Here is a 20,648-nt window from a genome sequence, read left to right as displayed (position 1 = left end):
CATAAGAAGAATTAAGGCTCAAAAATGGTTCTCGAATGGCAGCTACCTACTAATCAAGGCAATTTCAATTATTTAAATGGGGTTAAGAACACAAGTATAGATATAAAACACAATTAACATATTTTTACCTTGTTCTTTCCTGCTTTCAGCCTTTGACTGTAACACATATCTGGACATAATATGAGGATGTAGTCTGAATAATCGTAATTAATATATGTCACTCTTGTGCATCCTGCTTTATTTGAGAATTTCTTAAACACACTGTGTGTTTAAAAAAATTAAAGGCCAAAAGAGTTTAAATGTATGATATATAAATTCATTCAATGTTCTCCAGGATAAGATTCTTGAATATGTCTTTTTTTTTTTTTTTTTCCAAGCACTTACCTGGTTACCGTCTTCAGATCTCCTGATCTCTCTCAGCTTTTGTTACGCTTTCTTTAAAGCACACGGACATGTTTTACTTCAAGATTCAACAAAACCCTGTTATTATACAAGGATTCACATGATAATTTTCTACACATAGAACTGTAGTTGTATGCTGGAACCATAGTATAAATTTTTGAGAAAATATTAGCCTCATTTGTCTTTCTATGATCACGGACATTGAAAAAGATTCTTACTGCTATGTGTGAAATTACACTATGGTCAGGTCCAAGTGCTGAGACAGAAATTAATCACTCTCCCTTCAGTGGGGTCAAGCTTGAGAATTTTAGAGTACCAATTAGAAAATGTGTTCTTTTATGGCATCTTAATATTCTAAGTGATTAAATGTACATTTAAAAAACATATTCCTACTTCATTGTCAGGTCAAATCTAATGTGAATACATACTTACATATTCAACCCAACTTCAATCTGAATCAGGCCTGTTATTCATCTCCAGAAGGAAGCCCTGCAGAGATTTGTGTGGAGACAAAGGAGAATTTGTCTTACCCCTTGGTAAGAGAAACTCTCTACAGAGCTACTTCATTCTGTTGAAAGAGATCAGAAGGTCTCCCAAGGGCCAAACAGAGGGCCTCAGTTTCCCCACCATGACATTTTCTTATGTGTCTCCTGGGGAAATACACGTAGGAAAATATTGTATCTGGCAGCATGTCTTGGCTTTTGGCAGTGGAGATAACAGTTGTTGCCTAAACTTTAACAGTGTAGAGAAAATGTGAAGGAAAACCCTTTGTAACTAGGAAAAACACATGATTCAGGCTTATGCAGAAGAGAAATCAAACTCACAATGTACACAGAAAACTTGACTACAGAATAATTAATGTCTCGATGGTGTACCTGTGCAATATTTTAAAATTTTAACTATTCAAATGGATCAACCCGGTGACATTTTGTTTCTCTCATTAAAATTATATCTCTCATAATTCTAAGAGAAATCTTAAATCTCCTTAGCAATCCTCATCAATAAGCAGAATATATGTAAAAAAGATAATCTCAATTCACTCAGTCCCAATGTTTCTGTTTTTAGAAATTCTACATTCTCTAAAGCGACAGGAGGAGAGAAGAGCATTTGGCAAAGATCTCTCTCTGCATCTGGGACCTAATGCTTCAGAACTGTTTAAAGCTCTGAAAAAAAATCAGTGGAAGTCTCTTAAATGTTTTGACATATTGTTATTTTCTACCCTACTTAACTATGTATCTACTTTCAGATGCCATTAGCCTTCCAACCCAAACCAAACTTCTTCACAGTTCCAAGAGTTATTTACTGGAGGAACTCTAACTACCAGTATCCCTGAACAGTTAGGGAATATGTAGATAATATTAACACTTCTGCTCCTCAGCTTAATAATGATAGTACAGTTTGAACATCAGAATTGTGCTGAATCTATGTGGTCCCAAAGCTGATGATTGCAGAAGCAAAGGAGAGGGTCTTTTGTTTACCTTCATCTTTTATGAGCTTCTTCTATTAAAAAAAAAAAAAACCTTGAAGTTAAGTAATAAAGTATTACATTGAAAATAAAAAGTATCTGCAGGTGCAAACCATTAGTGTTAACTGAGTATACCACTTTAGTCTTAAGATGGATACTTAATGGGCTTAATGAAAATAAATTTTATATACACATATCTTGAAACTATGGGAGAAGGATAGAACTACATCCTACATCTTCTGAGTAGGTTACAGACAGCACAGATATCCTTCTGGACAGCTCTCAGAACTGTAATGGCTTACATTTGTGTAGAGCTTCACGGTTTGCAGAGCCCTTTTGCCAGTGTTGAATCCTTCTCTCTCACTCATCAGATTTCGGGCAATAGATGGCTTTTGGTTCTCTGGACCTTAGCCTCTCAGAACCTGATTTTACCAGTAGGCACGGGGAATGGGTTGGTCGACCGGTCACTGAGGAGGCTTAGCAATGTGCATGTCTGCCCTGATGACTCCCCTTGCTTCTGTAGGTGGGAGGCCACCCCATGGACCGCGTGCTCCTCCTCGTGTGGGGGGGGCATCCAGAGCCGGGCAGTTTCCTGTGTGGAGGAGGACATCCAGGGGCATGTCACTTCAGTGGAAGAGTGGAAATGCATGTACACCCCTAAGATGCCCATCGCGCAGCCCTGCAACATTTTTGACTGCCCTAAATGGCTGGCACAGGAGTGGTCTCCGGTAACTGTGCCTTCTTTCTTTGTTCATTAGGAGAGTAAGTCCACTCTTCCCTCTCATCATCATGGCCCCACCGGGTACCCTGAGCAGCTCCACACTTCTTGAGGTGTCTAGAAGCCTACCAGCTTAGCTCCTGGAGTAGAAATGCCCCAAATCCAGCATGACCAAAAGTAAATGATGTTTTTTTTAAAATGTCTTTCTTCAAGTTTCTTCAAGAAGCCTCTATTGTTCCCCAGACAATGTTCCCTCAAATGGCAAAGGGGAAACAACTGCCTTTCAAGGGTAATTGAGGCTGAATGACTGATCCTGAATCTGTAAAAGCTGCTTTGATGATAGAGCTCAGTAGACCAGAAGTTTGATTTCATTTTGTATGTATTATGCTTTGTATCCAAAAGGGTCTAAGTAGATTGATATTAAAACTATGTATATTAGTCATTGGAGGAGGGAGGAAGATGAAATGAAAATAGCACAAAAATTAAAATTGGAATGAAGTAAGATAATTAAAACAAAAAACTTATAGATGTTAGGAAACCTGCTGTAATTAAACATAAAATGTCATTCAGGGTTTCCTGACTGCTAATGCAGAAAGGAAAGTGGCAAAGGAAATAGAAAGATGAAATAAGCCATTGTGCCCTCAGCCTCAGAAATGACAAAAGACTCTTCACTGAGCCCTGTGGCTTCGTGGCAGCAGATCAGAGCTGTGACATTTTCTGCATCTAGACACGTTACCAGACATGGGGAACCATTAGAGGTGCAATCTACATTGGGCATCTGGTCATTCAATCTGTTCTTTTAAATATTATTTTTGCCTTTCAATGTAATCAGTTGGATTGACAATGCTGCAATATAATTTAGCTATAATCGCAGTTTAAATTTTTTCATATCCATGTGGAGGTATTTCCCATATTTTTGGAAGTAGCAGTCATTAGCAAAGTCACTAAATAAAATACGGTGTTGGTAATCAAAATTAAGCACACTCTACAGTCTCTTTTCTCCTTTCTTCTTTTTGGTGCTTGGTTTGAGACTTTGCACACAGTGGGTACTTAAACATTGCTGACTGATTAATCCAAAGCTATGGAATTGAAAGTGATTTAATTTTCAGCGAGCTCCACCTCAAATAGCCAAATAGAACAAAGATCCCCTTGACTGGTAAGAAATGGTGTAAGTTTACCAGGAGTCCTCGTGTGGAAAAAAAAAAAAAAAAAAGAAAAGAAAACTTAGATTAAAAGTTTTAGGTGCAAAGTGAAGAAAAGTAAACAAGGCTTTGCCTACGAGTCTCCTCTCTCTTGCAATCTCTTTCCAGTGCACGGTGACATGTGGCCAGGGCCTCAGATACCGTGTGGTCCTCTGCATCGACCATCGAGGAATGCACACAGGAGGCTGTAGCCCAAAAACAAAGCCCCACATAAAAGAGGAATGCATCATACCCACTCCCTGCTATAAACCCAAAGGTAACTTGACAGGTGCTCTATTACCAGCCTGTTAATTGTTGTGTGTAGTCAGATGTGTTTTAAACTCCTTAGAACATTTTTAAGTATCCCAAGTATTCTTAGTAACAATTCTTTATAACTTTACTAAAGGAATTTGATTCTTTTAAAGAATCTTTCAAATGATTTTGATTGCAAAATTTCATTAACCACTACATGTAGAAATATATTTATATAATTATCTCCCAAGTCATAAAGTTGTTTGAGGACTATTGCTGAAGAATGCAGATGTATCTGCTTAAAGAGAGACCAGATATCCTAGAAATATATGTTTGATTTACTATCCACATTTCTTGCCTTTAAAAACAAGGGAATGAACCCAAGTATGTCTGTTTTGCTAAGGTTGAAGTACATTGGGAAGTCTCATACTTCAAACTGATGAAACAGAAAACTATCGCTTTTATATTGAAAATTAAAACATTAATATGAGACTGAATTCTAGAACCATAACTTAAAATATATCAGAGTTTAATAGATATTGCAGAAATTAATAAAAATAAATTTTAGGGAAGTGTAGAACTAAGCATTTAGTGAGCCAGACTTCTTATAATTACACTGGGTGTCTCAGATTAGCAAGAATACGAATTTGATTTCTGTACAAGTATTGTTACTTGTCTGTGCCAATGGAATAGAAAAATTCAAAATCACAAACCATTCAGAGGTAAATAACTCTTTAAATCTCCTTTAATTTTTAATATTAAATATGGCTCCCATTTCTTTATTTCTTTAAGCCATTAAATTTCTCTGAAAATCAGTCACAGTGTAGCTCTTTATTATACTATAGGTAGTCCTAATTGCAAATGAATGGCATCATAAAATCTAAATTAATGATATAAAAGGAAACCAAAAAACCTCAGAAATCCTGATTTATTTTAATAAATACACCTCTCTCAAAGCCTTGGTTTCCTCCTCTGTAAAATGGGTATAATAATAGTATCTAAATCAGAGATTATGTGAAGGTTAAATGAGATATACCATAAACAAGGTGGTTAACCTAGTGCCTGGAATATAGTAACTTCCACATACAGTAAGTTACTTTTAACTCCTGACTATCATCAGCGACCTCAACTGTGGGAAGAGGTTGCCACAGGTGTGTCTGACAGGATTTAGTTCAAAAGAACAATAAAGTATTGCAAGTTTACTATTAGTGCCAAACTGAATGCTTCCTTATTGAAAGACAGAGAGCTAACTTACGCCATCAGAGACAGCCTCATTGACTGAGTCTTTTTTTTTTTTTTTTTTTTTTTAAGACAGAGTCTCGCTCTGTTGCCCAGGCTGGAGTGCAGTGGTGCGATCTCGGCTCCGTTGCCCAGGCTGGAGTGCAGTGGTGCGATCTCGGCTCCCTGCAACCTCCACCTCCCGTGTTCAAGCAATTCTCCTGCCTCAGCCTCCGGAGTAGCTGGGACTACAGGTGTATGATGCCGTGCCCGGCTAATATTTTGTATTTTTTTTAGTAGAGACGGGGTTTCTCACCATGTTGCCCAGGTTGGTCTTGAACTCCTGAGCTCAGGCAATCCACCCGTCTCGGCCTCCCAGAGTGCTAGGATTACAGGCATGAGCCACCGTGCCTGGCCGACTGAGTCATTTACTGGGTTAGTTGTGGTAGTTGTAACATGATGTATGTATAGGTACTGTGTTGCTATGTTTAAAATGTGAGCAAATCCTTTTGGCTTTGGCAGTTTTACATTTCTCACTTGCTTTGCTTTTTGACTATAAACAATTGCTGTGCATAGAGAACAAGAAGTGATGCCCGTAACTTAAAATAGTCAATTATTTATTAGCTTTATCTTCACCAAGCCACTTCACAGAAAGAAAAGCAGTTTGCAGTTAACTATCAAGAATCAATCTGGATTTTCACAACTAAGGAGTGAGCCTGGCTCTCTAAACATCATTAAAATACCAGATAATTCTATGGTGCATATATGTATAGACATATTTCTTTCATCCTTGCAATTATATGTTATAAAATGGTGATAGAGCGTCATTGGCTCATACTATAAAGGCAAATATCCCCATAAATGACCCTCATAAATATGCTAGAATGGGAATCTTGGCAGTTACTTCTGTAGGAGCAGTTATAACCTCCCTCTTCATTTTTCTCCTCCCCAATTTTTTCCCAGGAAGTAACTAGAAGTTTGTTTTGAATTGTTTGGCCAGAGATAGATAAATAGGCGAAATAAGTCAAATTATGTGTTATGAGCCCTCATTTGCACATATTCCAGTTGTCAGTGAGCCTTGGGGTAGTATCGAATGAGTCAGATATCTAAACCAATGGTTTGTGAATTTCAGAGTGACAGAATTTGTTTTTGGCAATGTGACATAGATCACACTTAGCTAAAAGGCAAAAAAAAAAAAAGTTAGAATTTATGAAAGTATCACAATATAATTGATTGTACTTTGTTTTCCAAGGTACATGCTGCTCTACCTTTTCAAGAGGAAATGGTGAAAAGACACTTCGATGATTCTTTATATGCATATTGAGCTAGTGCTCCTACACTTACAACTTTCATAATAAAAGGATTTTCCTTTGCTATTAATCATTATAAAGAGGAAACTTGTACACAAACTAGTATTATTAAACATTTTAAAATTCGATTTTATTTTTCTAGATATAACCATCATCAGAGGCAGCAATTTACCTAAAAACTTATTATTCGTGTTTGTCAACATAGTAACTTCTTGGTGACGAGAATAAGGAATTTTCCTAAAATCCCAGATGGGTTCTAACCTCTTCTCTTGTATGTGCACTCACTGAATTCTCAGAGAAACTTCCAGTCGAGGCCAAGTTGCCATGGTTCAAACAAGCTCAAGAACTAGAAGAAGGAGCTGCTGTGTCAGAGGAGCCCTCGTAAGTTTTAAAAGCACAAATTGTTCTACATTTGAAACTGATTTGTTTAAAGAAAGCAGTGTATCACTGGTTGTAGCTTTCATGGGTTCTGAACTAAGTGTAATCATCTCACCAAAGGTGAAAGGAGGCTTTTTGGCTCTCAATTAAAGATTGATTAGTTTCAAAAAGTGTTTATCAAAACTGATGATTACATTGTAAATACTTCTGTTTTGCCTAAAGTAAGTAAATGAAGGTGTAGTGCTTACCCTCTTCTCCAAAATCGGACCTCCTCTCTTGGCAAGGGGCCAAAGGTGAGAAGGCCCAGGCTGCAGCTGATGATATAACATAGATTTGATGGGAAAGTCTGAGCTGCTTTTCACACTCTCCCAGTTTTGCAATACAGTTGCTTACAAAAATTAAAGAGCAAGTAAAGTATACCTGAGAGGCAAAGGAAGTTCATTAACTTTTCTTTTCTCTTTCTTTCTGGGATTGATATTAGGGGTGGACCTAGTTCTTTGCCCCACTTGATTATGTCCCATGTGTGCTCAATTTTATCAAGGCCATGGAATCTGTAAAACCGTGAGGCACAGATTTGCCAGATGCTTTGGAAGAGGAAACAAAGAGAGACAAAAGTAGATTAAGTGGTTGATTCATTGGCTGATAAGTTTATGTATTGATTTCATTAGAAAACACTGATAGGCATAGCTGCTACATCACTTTACAAATGAGGAGATACAATTGATTGAACAATGTCATCAATGACCCAAGAAATTTCTCAGGTTGAAAAATTTTCTAGATTAATTGATTTAATGTAAGTTCTAAGCTCTGTGCTATTCACTGGCACTTAAGATATGTCACCTACCCTCCAAGAGTTAATAGTACAGCATGTAGGATACAAAATGATTTCCAAATTTTACTGGAGATATAAATTAACATTGCAGCCTATTCAAATGCAATTTAGAATTTTCTCAGATTCATTCTATTTGAATCTAAATCTGATGTGGTTTGCCAGAACACAGTTGTGTACCTGAGTGCACAAGAAATCCAAAATATAGATTTGTACAATAACCAAAGGTGATTTCTAAAGAAATGGTATTCTGTCATTTGATTTCACACATAAAAAAGATGCACACATTAGGAAACACTTTTTTTCCCTATTTTTTCATTTTTGAGATAAGGCCTCACTCTGTCACCTAGGCAGGGGTGCAGTGGCATAGTCATAACTCACTGCAGCTTCAACCTGCCATTCTCAATGAATTCTCCCACCTCAGCCTACTGAGTAGCTGGGACTACAGGCGCAGGCCACCACACCGGGCTAAGTTTAATTTTTTTTTGTAGACAGTGGGTTTCTCCATGTTTCCCAGGCTGGTCTCAAACTCCTGACCTCAAGCAGTCCGCCTGCCTCAGCCTCCCAAAGTACTGGGATTGCAGGCGTGAGCCACCGCGCCTGGCCCAGGAAACACGTATTTTTACTTAAAAGGATAATTTAGGGCTAATATCCAGAACCTACAAAGAACTCAAACAAATTTACAAGAAAAAAACAACCCCATCAAAAAGTGGGCAAAGGATATGAACAGACATTTCTCAAAAGAAGACATTCATACAGCCAACAGACACATGAAAAAATGCTCATCATCACTGGCCATCAGAGAAATGCAAATCAAAACCACAATGAGATACCATCTCACACCAGTTAGAATGGCGATCATTAAAAAGTCAGGAAACAACAGGTGCTGGAGAGGATGTGGAGAAATAGGAACACTTTTACACTGTTGGTGGGATTGTAAACTAGTTCAACCATTATGGAAAACAGTATGGCGATTCCTCAAGGATCTAGAACTAGATGTACCATATGACCCAGCCATCCCATTACTGGGTATATACCCAAAAGATTATAAATTATGCTGCTATAAAGACACATGCACACGTATGTTTATTGCGGCACTATTCACAATAGCAAAGACTTGGAATCAACCCAAATGTCCATCAGTGACAGATTGGATTAAGAAAATGTGGCACATATACACCATGGAATACTATGCAGCCATCAAAAAGGATGAGTTTGTGTCCTTTGTAGGGACATGGATGCAGCTGGAAACCATCATTCTTAGCAAACTATCACAAGAACAGAAAACCAAACACCGCATGTTCTCACTCATAGGTGGGAACTGAACAATGAGATCACTCGGACTCAGGAAGGGGAACATCACACACCGGGGCCTATCATGGGGAGGGGGAAGGGGGAGGGATTGCATTGGGAGTTATACCTGATGTAAATGACGAGTTGATGGGTGCAGCACAGCAACAAGGCACAAGTATACATATGTAACAAACCTGCACGTTATGCACATGTACCCTACAACTTAAAGTATAATAATAATAAATAAATTTAAAAAAAAAAAAAAAGGATAATTAAGCAAACATAAATTATTTCTGTAATGTAAAGTTACTACAGCAAACTTTTTGACTTCTTTGAGAAAAAACAACTAACCATTGCAGAACTTTGGAGGAAAGGAAGTGATTAAAGATCACGATGTAACCTTGAAATGAATATATGAAGGCTTACAATTTTTTACTTCTCCTCCACCAGTACCTGATTTGACAGGCCTTCTTGTTGCTGAGGAGTAAATAAGCAGTTCTTTTTAGGGGGGCATTAATAACTTCTTAATCCAGTAAGGTCCTATATAAGACACAGAAAGATGCTATATAATTAGAACTGGTGACTCCTTTTATATGCTATTGGGTTAAATCTGTTTGAAACCAGGTATGTATTATTTTACCTAAATAAACTCTTTTCCTCTTGTACACTGTATTTTGTCACTTGGACTAAAGTGTAATCCTATGTATAATCTTGCATTCTGGCTGATGGTAAATAATAATACAAAATTGAAAGTAAATAGAAACATCTTACATCAGTAAACATCTTCCCATTATTAGATGCCTTTCAGATGAAAGCTAACAGTGGAGTTTAATGCATCCACAGAAGCATTACATAGGCCATCGTCAACCATGTTTTGTAATGAATGTTTTCTACTAAAGGTCTGATTAAGATGCATTACGTTTAACTTTAATCTTAATAAAGTCTCTAAAGTAGTTAAACATAGCTTTAGCCATTGAAAGTATAGCCATATATTAAACTATTAAGATCTACTCTTAGTGTAATGAAATTGCCATTTTGGCATGATTAATCTGAATTGGAGTAGATTGTAATTGGAGTGCTGGTGCAGGGTAAAGGAAATGTATACTACTGTGCTCAGAATAATAATTACTTTTATACCAAAATAAAATAAATGACAGCTGTAGAATAATGTGATGAAAGGTATATGGTTTCCACATTTTAATACACTTTTATGTGTTTAGTGCACTGCACCCTAAGAAAGATCCTAAGTGTCACATGTTTTTAAATCTATATTGATTTTGAATTTAAAAAACATAATGTTGCATGGCCTTAATTCCATCTTTTCTTAAACCACATAGACTGGTTTCTAAATGTATGTAACGACCTATAATTACTCTCTGAAGCATGATGAAAAAAAATGATCAACTGTCAGCAAGTCATTCCTTTCCCCCACCAAAGAGACTCATACTGCGTAAATTAAATGGTAATGTTTAGAAGCTGTGACTGTCACTTCTGAACTGCTACAGCGAGGCAAGAAGAGTGGTCCACAACTATTATCTCTTGCTTTGGCTCCAGCTAACATTGGAGAGTCCTGTAGTAAAGCAGTAATTATCATTTATTTCCCCATATGGAAAGTGAAAATATTATCACCAAACTATCTCATTACATAATACAGAAAAATCACCAGATTAATGTCTTCAGCATATCAAGATACCCTTGTTCAATGTTAGATACTTTTAGTAACCCCAAAATGTTAGGAAAAGATTGGTTAGCACTCAGGCCAAACATATGTTGGGAAGTAACTGCTTTAAGATGTTTAGAAGAAAACAATGATAAAAGACTAAAAACTGAATTGCCAAGAAATAACATTTTATAGACCAGAAGAATGTACCAACAACCAACATTGTGGCTGCACTAAACACCGTGCACAAGATACAAATCCAGGTATCAGTTTCATAGAACCACTGAAATAAATATGGGGATTGGCTCACATGGTGGTGATTAATATAGATAGATTCATCATAGAAAGCTGAATCTTCAACTCAGAAATACTTCTATATGTTTATTTTTTTTCCCTCAACAACAGATTGGTTTGTTACGACACATTTGATTCATGTGGTGGAAAGGTAGGAATATTGTGTGAATATATTTTCTTTTCTTTTTTTTTTTTTTTTGAAATGTAGTCTCACTCTTGCCGCCCAGGCTGAAATGCAATGGCGTGATCTCGGCTCACTGCAATCTCCACCTCCTGGGTTCAAGCTATTCTCATGCCTCAGCCTCCTGCGTAGCTGGGATTACAGGTGCCCGCCACCGTGCCCAGCTAATTTTTGCATTTTTAGTAGAGACAGTGTTTCACCGTGTTGGCCAGACTGGTTTTGAACTCCTGACCTCAGGTGATCCACCCTCCTCGGCCTCCCAAAGTCCTGGAATTACAGGCATGAGCCACCACGCCCAGCTGAATATATTTTCTAGATATGTACAACATGAGGAATTTAAGACCAGCCTGGGCAACATAGCAAGACCTCGTCTCTACTAAAAATCAAAACACTTCGCCAGGCATGGTGGTGTGTGCCTATATTCGCAGCTACTCAGGAGTGTGAGGCTGAAGGGTTGCTTGAGCCTGGGAGGTGGAGGCTGCAGTGAGCTGAGATCATGCCACCAAACTCCAGCCTGAGCAACAGAGCATCTCAAAAAAATAAAAATATATATTTATATTTATGTGTGTGTGTATATGTATACATATACACGTGTATATATATACATATACATGTGTATATGTGTGTGTGTGTGTGTGTGTGTGAGAGAGAGAGAGAGAGAGAGAGAGAGAGAGAGAGACCGTGACTAAGAATGCCTAATCTCCTGGGAATACAGCCCAGGCGGTCTCAGCCTCATTTTACCCAGTGCCTATTTGAGATGGAGTCGCCCTGGTTCAAATGCCTCTGACCGTTGAGGTAGACTTCTACAATTCCTAAGACTCTGGGAGAGTCTGGGAGAGGGTAATAGCAGTGCCATGCTAGTAGTAGAAAAGGGGGGATGGGGAAAAGACTGATAAAATTATCTTCTGTTAAGGTTCAAACTATGTCATTTCAAATTTCCCTCCAGCTGTTGAGAGTGCTGTTAGATTTAGGATATATCATTTTAATGCCAGATTGAGCCCATCTGGTTGCTTTCGTGGAACAATATGTAGGAATAGCTTTCTAGGACTTTTTGGAAAGTCAAAAGTGTACCTTTATTAGGTGGGGAATTGGAACTGCAAAGTGGTAGTACAATTACATTTGTTAATCAAGTGAAAGTTAAAAAAATTACTGACAGGTTTTCCACCTCTTATTTTTATACTGTAGTTTTAGTCTTGGTTGAGATGTATGCATAAACATCACTATCGCCTGACACGCATCACCCAGGCAAGTACATAGTGTGACCCTTCCGACAGCTTCATTTCTTGAGGAAAAATGATACAATGATGATCCCTAGGACATTTAAAGAAATGTTGTTGGATAGGAAGTCATTCAGCTTACCTTAAAAAGCCTGTCTGACTTGGAACCAGAAGGAAATTGTTCATTTCCTTAACTCCTTCAGGCTGCTAACAGGCCACCTAATGCCCTAGAAGGTGTAATTTGCTAAGGGACTCATGTGAAAAAAAGAAAAAAAAAAAAAAAAAAGGTATAGTCTGGATGCTTTAGATGCTCTTCCTGATGTCTGAAACAAGGCATCCCAGGTAGAGAAAGTGAGGACCAGTTGGCACTTAGGGAAGCCAAGTTCTTCCAGATATATTTCAGTTGCCAGTAGTTCTTCAATGGCTCAGAAGAACAATGGGATATGCCAGTTGCTTTGGACACGGTGTGGCCAACATAACCATTTTATCCAGGCATTCTCTTGTTAAATAGCTGGCATTCACCAGGTGGAGAGCGTTAATGATGCCATTTTTTCAAAGGTAAGATTGGGTAGTTCTTGTGCCTTGATCTTGCATTTTAAAAGATCTTGAGTTATCTTACTAGATTTTCAGTCAACGGCTTTGCATGGTTAGGAGACTATATTTGTGCTTCAACATAATAGTCAGGGCTTAAATGCATTGCCATAAATAACCCTGTTGTGAGCCATTACAAAAAAGAAGAAGAAGAGGAAGAAAAGTAAGTAAGCAGAAGGCAGCAGTAGTATCTGGATGCCAGATGGCATCAGCTTAGCAGTGGGGTTTATTGAATAAGAAGCAAAGGGAAATTCCTGTCATGCATCTATGTGAACAGAACCGACAAGGAATTAGATGCATATAGAAAAGCCAATAAGAGTCACCATGGTGATTCTGTAATCATTAAATGCCTTGTTTACCTTGTTGAAAATAGTATTTAAAGATATATTTAAGCATATGTTTTCATTAGTCCATATTTATACCCAATAAGTAGTCTAAGAATGTAGATGACTTAACTCAGTGGTTAAGAAGGTGAATTAATATTTTTTTAAGTGGCTAGAAATGTTAATTGTGTGACATGTGTTTTTATATCCCTCCTTAAAATGTAGTGAACCAAACATCAATGATGGGTCCATATAGTGTTACTATTTATATTCTAAATATGAGATACCTGAATTATATTCTCTATGAATCTCAGGCTACAGAAAAGTAATGAGGAATATCTTGTTTATGTATAGAAACAGGTGAGATGATTCATGATTCTTAAGAAATCTAAGATCAAGAAATTTAAACACTTCACAGATTATTCAATCAACAAAAAGAATGTTCAAGCAGCAAAGAGTTGAGCATTAGAATTATAAGATTAAAAAGCACTTAATTTTGAAAACTGGCATATGGTAGAGCTAAAGCCTCACCCTGGCCAGACAGCATCAACCCTTCCCCTACAATAGTCTTGACCTCTCTCATTTCCAACACCTTTCTTTCTGGCCTCCTCCCTATTATCTGCAGCAGCAAAGTGCTTAATATAATTTCTTGGGCTAATTCCGTATTCTAGATGACTTTAGAGAGCCACTAGACTTGCTACATTGTTCACACCTCCTAATGATGGAAGCTAAACTCACCTATAAATTGCTTGCCCTATGCCATTCTATGTACCAGGTGCAGGTATTGCAAAAATAACCATAGTCTTTGCCCTCAAGAAACCTTTAGTGCATTCTTATCACAAGAGCAATAGGATTGTGACCAAAGTGTTGAGTACTGGTTGTCTATCCACAGACTGAAGAAATGAGCTAGCTGTCTATAAGAAATGCAATTTGATGTTTGGGTATCATAGCATGAGAGGGTTACTGATTTAAAAAGGAGTTCAGGAGACTTATTTGTGGAATTTCCAAATTCTCTACCAGCATATATTAGAATTTCATCTGCCTCTAAGGTAAAATATCAAATAGTTAAGCTACTACATGGTAATGCATAAACATCAGAAATAAATGATAAAAGAATATATACATTGAAAGGGTTTGAGGGGGATGTTGATGTGAACCGATGTTTGACAGATTATGATCAAACTGATTTGAATCTGGCTTTGATTCCAAAACTAGTACTTGGGGAAAGATATATGATGTTTTTACATAGCAAGTGATCAGATATTTTGTATCATTATGCGTACCTCAGATATTCCTACCTATATGTTAAAAACAGGCTATAGAAGTCACAGATAATTTCCCAAAGTTGATTTTTTTCAGATATATTAAGCTGCCAACTGTGTGAACTGGTGAGGGGTGAGTCTCAGTATTTGTATGCCCTAGCACAGATACAATCCTGCTGGAATCAGAGTAAAAAACAAGGTGATTTTTGATCATGCCTCCATGCAAGACAGCTCTGCACAGTGACAAAAAGTATGGGCCCCAGAGACACAGAGCTTGTGTGTGAATCTTGACGTTGGGAGTCATTTAACCCCATATGCCTCCATTTATCACCTGTGAAGTGAGGATGATAATAATCTCTACCTCATAGGGTTCTTCTGAGGTTTAAGTTAATCTGTGTAAAGTACCTGGTATGCAGGAAGTGCTACGTATATAAAGTGTTGTTATGATTAGGCCTTTTCTAGCATCATTCATTTTCCTAGAGAATATTTAAGGGAGTTAAGATGTCTAATAACGATTTATTACAAATAGAGAAATTGAGGCAGCTGTTGTATCTGCCTCATACATCTTGTATCTAATGGCATTTGAGAGAGAACAACAATATTTAACTCAAAACTCAGCTAATGGGTTCCCAGCTCACACCACCTTACTGCCTTTCTTTGTCTACACTCCTGAGGGTCTTTGAAGACTCACTTATAAGCACCATACTTTTGAGTTAGCCCGGAGTTTAAGAGACAAATCTTTATTTAAATAAAAAGAGATTTATGAGGAATTACAAAAATGAGTAAGAAAAGTTCAGAAGCTGCCTGGGTGAAAAAGCAACCTCTCTCTACTCTCAGTTAAATATACTTGATCTCCATACGCAGAGACAGCAGAATCAATAATAAACTCAAGAGCAGATAGAGCCCTTTTTATGTAGTCATTAGAAAAGCCTTGATTGCAAACCAAGAAGTTCTAAATTTATCAGCCCCTCCCTCTGTCACCACAGTTGCTCATTCTGTAGCTACTTTCAGAAAGCTAAATCTGAATTGTTGCTTAGCAGAGCCCTAGAGAGTGACAAAGACAAATTAATGGGATCCTTGTGTGCCAAAATAAAGTATGCACCCTGTCACCACCAATATATGTTAAGTCCGTTAAGGTCATTTCTAATGAACTGAACTTTTCATTGGAAAGCTTAGCCTAACGTGTTGAATTAAGGGAAAGAAACCTTCACAAAATTACAAGATAAACTAATTTCGTTCCATGTAAAGAAGAAACGGTACATGAAAAGTATTGGTTTCCAATATTTTAAATCTTTATCAAAGCCAGGGAAAATGATAGGCATTTAAGCTACATTCCAATATTAAGCTGAGAACTAAAAATGCAGTGATAGCATTGTAAGCTGTGATGGCATCTGAGTCCCTGGGATGTGGCCTTTTAAGCAGACTATTTTCAAGGAAAAGCAAAGCAAATTTTCAAATCACGTTCTGTTCATTTAGGTCAGAAAAGCAAAGAGAAAGAAAGATGATCTGAAACAAGTGTCATATCCTCACTTTTCATTTCTGAAAAGAATAATTTGGCTTTATTTGTATCTGCTACGTGTAGTGAGTAGTCTTTCTTCCTTTTTTCCCAAAATTGTATGGATGTTGGGTTTTAAAAAGTAGATAAAAAAGACAAAGCTCTACCTTGGGTTTCTCTAACCTAGAAACAGTTCCAAAGTGCTCCAGCGCTTCACTGTTGAGTAGCTGATGGTATGATAAGGCAGTGTTTGACCGGAGTCCTGTAAAAATTATTGAAGTCAGCGTCTGTCTCAAAGCTGCCCCTTAATATTTTATTCTTCAAAATGACATTTTATTGATATTTCACTGAAGTGTGATAGACACAGAATTTCAACTTACCTCAAGCTACATGACTACCTAACAACCCATCAAGATGAAATTCAGCAGGCATATACTGCCCAAGTATGGCTATAAGAAATATAAATGAATAAGTCCACAATAGCTGCTCAGTTTGGGTATAGTAACTCCAAGCTTTTCCTGCTGTAGGAGTTTCTTATGGTTTCTATAGCCATATGAAACTCCTTCAGTAGGAAGAGGTTTGTATTTCCTCATGCCAAATGCCTAGAACAGAAAAGTATGACTTAGTTTCTTAGAGTCTTTTGGCTGTTGCCTCTTTATCTAGCTTGGTTTCAGTCTTTGGCCCTAAGAATAAGCATAGTACCAAGTCAATCATAACAGTAACTCTTATCCTTCTGTTTATCAATCCATTTATTTCTTTGAAAAATTATTTATTGAGCTCCTATTATGTGAAGTTCTACCTTCATAGAGATTTGGTCAAGTGAGGGGGACAATTATTACATAAAGATTTGCATTGTGATTATCAAAGACTGGTAGCTGTTCTAAGAAAATGGAAAGATGCTCAAAGAGGTTAATAGGGGACCTATTAGGCCTGAGGGTCAGTGCATTAGTCTGTTCTCACATTGCTATAAAGAACTATCTGAGACTTGCCAATTTATAAGTAAAAGACATTTCATTGACTCACAGTTCCACAGGCTGTGCAGGAAGCATAGCTAGGGAGGTCTCAGGAAACTTATAATCATGGCAGAAGGAGAAGGGGAAGCAGGCACATCTTACATGGCTGGACAAGGAGGAAGAGGGCAAAGGAGGAAGTGCTACACAATTTTAAACAACCAGATCTCGTGAGAACTCACTCACTATCATGAGAACAGCAAGGGGGAAATCTCTCCCCATGATGCAATCACCTCCCCCAGGCCCCTCCTCCAACACTGGGGATTATAATTTCACAGGAGATTTGGGCAAGGACATAAATCTAAACCATATTACCCTGCCCCTGACCCCTCCCAAATCTCATGCCCTTCTCATATTGCAAAATACAACCATCCATTCTCAACAGTCTCCCAATTCTTAACTCACTTCAGCATTAACTCAAAAGTTCATAGTCCAAAGTCTCATCTGAGACAAGGCAAGTCCCTTCTTCCTACGAGCTTGTAAAATAAAAAACAAGTTAGTTACTTCCAAGATACAATGGAGGTACAGGCATTGGGTAAATATACCCATTCCAAAAGGGAGAAATTAGCCAAAACAAAGGGGCTACAGACCCCATGCAAATCAGAAACCTAGCAGGGCAGTCATTAAATCTTAAAGCTCCAAAATGATCTCCTTTGGCTCCATGTCTCATATCCAGGCCACACTGATGCAGCGGGTGGGCTCCAAAGGCCTTGGGCATCTCCACCCCTGTGAAGTTGAGTGCCTGCAGCTTTTCTAGGTTCATGGTGCAAGCTGTCAGTGGATCTACCATTCTGGGGTCTGGAGGATGATGGCCCTCTTCTCTCAGCTCCACTAGGCAGTACCCAGTTGAGACTCTGTGTGGGGCCTCCAATCCCACATTTGCCCTGCATGCTGTTCTAGTAGAGGTTCTCCATGACGTCTCTGTTCCTGCAACAGACTTCTGCCTTGACTCCCAAGCATTTCCATACATCCCTCTGAAATCTAGGCAGAGGCTTCCAAGCTTAAACTCCTGCCCTCTGTGTACCCACAGCCTTAACACTATGTGGAAGCCTCCAAGGCTCATGTCTTGCACCTTCTGGAGCAGATGCCTGAGACATATCTGGTGCTCTTTAAGCCATGGCTGAAGCTGGAGCAGCTGGGACACAGGGAGCAGTGTCCCAAGGTTGTGCAGGGCAGTGGAGCCCTGGGCCTGGCCCATAAAACCATTCTTCCCTCTTAGGCCTCCAGGCCTGTGATAGGAGGGACTGGCACAGCTCTGAAATGCCTTTGAGGCATTCTCCCCATTGTCTTGGTTATTAACATTTGGGAAGGGCTGCTGTGAAGGTCTCTGAAATGCCTTCAAGGCATTTTCCCCATTGTGTTGGCTATTAAGATTTGGCTCCTTTTTACTTATGCCAATTTCTGCAGCTGGCTTGAATTCCTCTCCAGAAAATGGGTTTTTCTTTTCTACCAATAGGCTGCAAATTTTCTAAACTTTTATGCTCTGCTTCCCTTTTAAATATAAGTTCCAGTTTCAGGTTATCTCTTTGCTCATGCATGTGATTATATGCTGTTAGAAGCATCCAGGTCACATCTGAAACACTTTGCTGCTTAGAAATTTCTTCCACCAGATACCCTAAATTATCACTATCAAGTTCAAGGTTCAAGGTTCCACAGTGCCTGAGGTGCCTGAGACCACCTCAGCCTGGACTTCATTGTCCATATCACTAGCATTTTGATCAAGTCTCTAGGAAATTCCAAAGTTTCCCTGATCTTCCTGCCTTCTCAGACTCTTCCAACCTCTGCCAGTTACCCAGTTCCAAAGTCATTTCCACATTTTCAGGTATCTTTATAGCAATGCCCCACTTCTTTATACCTATTTTCTGTATTAGTCCATTCTCACATTGCTATAAAGGACTACCAGTGACTGGGTAATATTTCTTTAAAAAGAGGTTTAATTGATTCACAGTCCCACAGGTAGTACAGGAAGCATAGCTGGGGAGGCCGCAGGAAATTTACAATCATGATGGAAAATGAAGGGGAAGCAGGCACATCTTACATGGCCAGAGAAGGAGGAAGAGGACAAAGGTAGAGGTGATACACACTTTTAAACAACCAGATCTCTTGAGAGCTCACTATCATGAGAACAGCAAGGGGAAAATCCATTCCCATGTTCCAGTCACTTCCCACCAGGTCCCTCCTCCTATACTGGGGATTACAATTTGACAGGAGATTTGGACAGGGACACAAATCCAAATCATATCAGCCAGCAAAGCCCTCTTTGAGAAGGGACATATATACTGAGACCTGAAAGATGAGTGGGAGTTATTCCAAGCAAAGAGAAGGGAGGAGGGTGATCCAGGGTACAACCCACACATGCCAAAATCTTGAGTCAGGAAAGCATTGACCACATTGAAGGAAGTAAAAGAAGATTAGTGTGGCTGGAGAGAGTAGTAGCTGGAGGAAAATCGTGGGAGATGAAGTTGGAAAATGGCATAAGATAACCTTGGGAGAGAGTTTGTCTTTTTTACCTGGGGGCAGTAGGAGACAATTGAAAGCTTTACATTTTAAGATTTCCCTAGCTACGTCATTAAGAATAGGTCAGTAAGGAGTAACAGAGGAAGAAAATAGACCAGTGGCTATTGTGGTAATCCAGCAGAAAGACAGTATTAGCTTTAGTGATCATGGTATGCATGGCAGCCCATGGCAGGACAGTGAGGTGATGAAGAGCACCAACTGTGGAGCCAGCCTGCCAGGGTTCAAGTCCTGACAATACCATTTACTCAGCAGTGTGGCCTTAGAAATCATTGTGTTCCAATATTATCAACTAGAAATTGAGATGAAAGTAGTACTATTAAAATATAATTTTCGAAAGGGTACAATCATAAGTCTTATAAAAATATAAAATAATCACATGTCAAAAATGTTATTATTATTATTTTTTTTTTTTTGAGATGGAGTCTCGCTTTGTCGCCAGGCCAGAGTGCAGTGGTATAATCTCAGCTCACTGCAACCTCCACCTCCTGGGTTCAAGTAATTCTCCTGCCTCAGCCTCCCAAGTGGCTGAGATTACAGGTGTGTACCACCACACCCAGCTAATTTTTGTATTTTTGTGTGTGTGTGTGTGGTAGAGATGAGGTTTCACCATGTTGGCCAGGATGGTCTTGATCTCTTGACCTTGTGATCTGCCCACTTTGGCCTCCCAAAGTGCTGGGATTACAGGTGTGAGCCTCCGTGCCCAGCTAAAAATTTTATTTAACTCACAAATTATTGAGGAAGCCAGTGTGATGTTAAAACTAGTTTAAATGAGAATTTGATTTAAAGTTTATATTTTCTACCAGACAAAACCACTTGCAATGCCATGACCAGAAAAATGCATATATTATTATGGACAAGAAACATCTGTATCATCACCAGCCCTCTACAGGGAAACTTCTATCTCTATGGAGTTGCAAAACAGACTAACTAGCCAAAGACCTTCAAAGGCTCGTAATTCCATAGAACAAGACCACCCCTGGAAATTTGCTAGAAAATGCCAGCATGTCATTGAAAAGACAACCAGTAATCTCTTTTGCCTATTTCAAAATGTT

The 20,648-nt window shown here is 38.6% G+C and overlaps 1 protein-coding gene across 6 annotated transcripts in view; it reads left to right on the top strand.

Moving 5' to 3' along the window:
* The window catches only part of ADAMTSL1 (ADAMTS like 1), a 979,893-nt gene that overhangs the window by 761,693 nt on the left and 197,552 nt on the right, over window positions 1-20,648 (top strand). For 5 of the 6 annotated variants that reach the window (XM_045373291.3, XM_005581665.5, XM_074017425.1 and 2 more), the window contains 3 exons: window positions 2,391-2,595; window positions 3,896-4,043; window positions 6,843-6,927. In XM_045373291.3, coding sequence (XP_045229226.2) covers window positions 2,391-2,595; window positions 3,896-4,043; window positions 6,843-6,927 — 438 coding nt within the window. Of the gene's footprint in view, window positions 1-2,390; window positions 2,596-3,895; window positions 4,044-6,842; window positions 6,932-20,648 lie in introns of those variants that run through there. The other variant, XM_015437117.3, reaches the window with a different exon arrangement.

The sequence above is a fragment of the Macaca fascicularis genome, chromosome 15, assembly GCF_037993035.2.
Source record: "Macaca fascicularis isolate 582-1 chromosome 15, T2T-MFA8v1.1".
Taxonomy (NCBI): domain Eukaryota; kingdom Metazoa; phylum Chordata; class Mammalia; order Primates; family Cercopithecidae; genus Macaca; species Macaca fascicularis.
The sequence above is the reverse complement of the archived record's forward strand: the minus strand, read 5'-3'. Positions and strand labels throughout refer to the sequence as shown.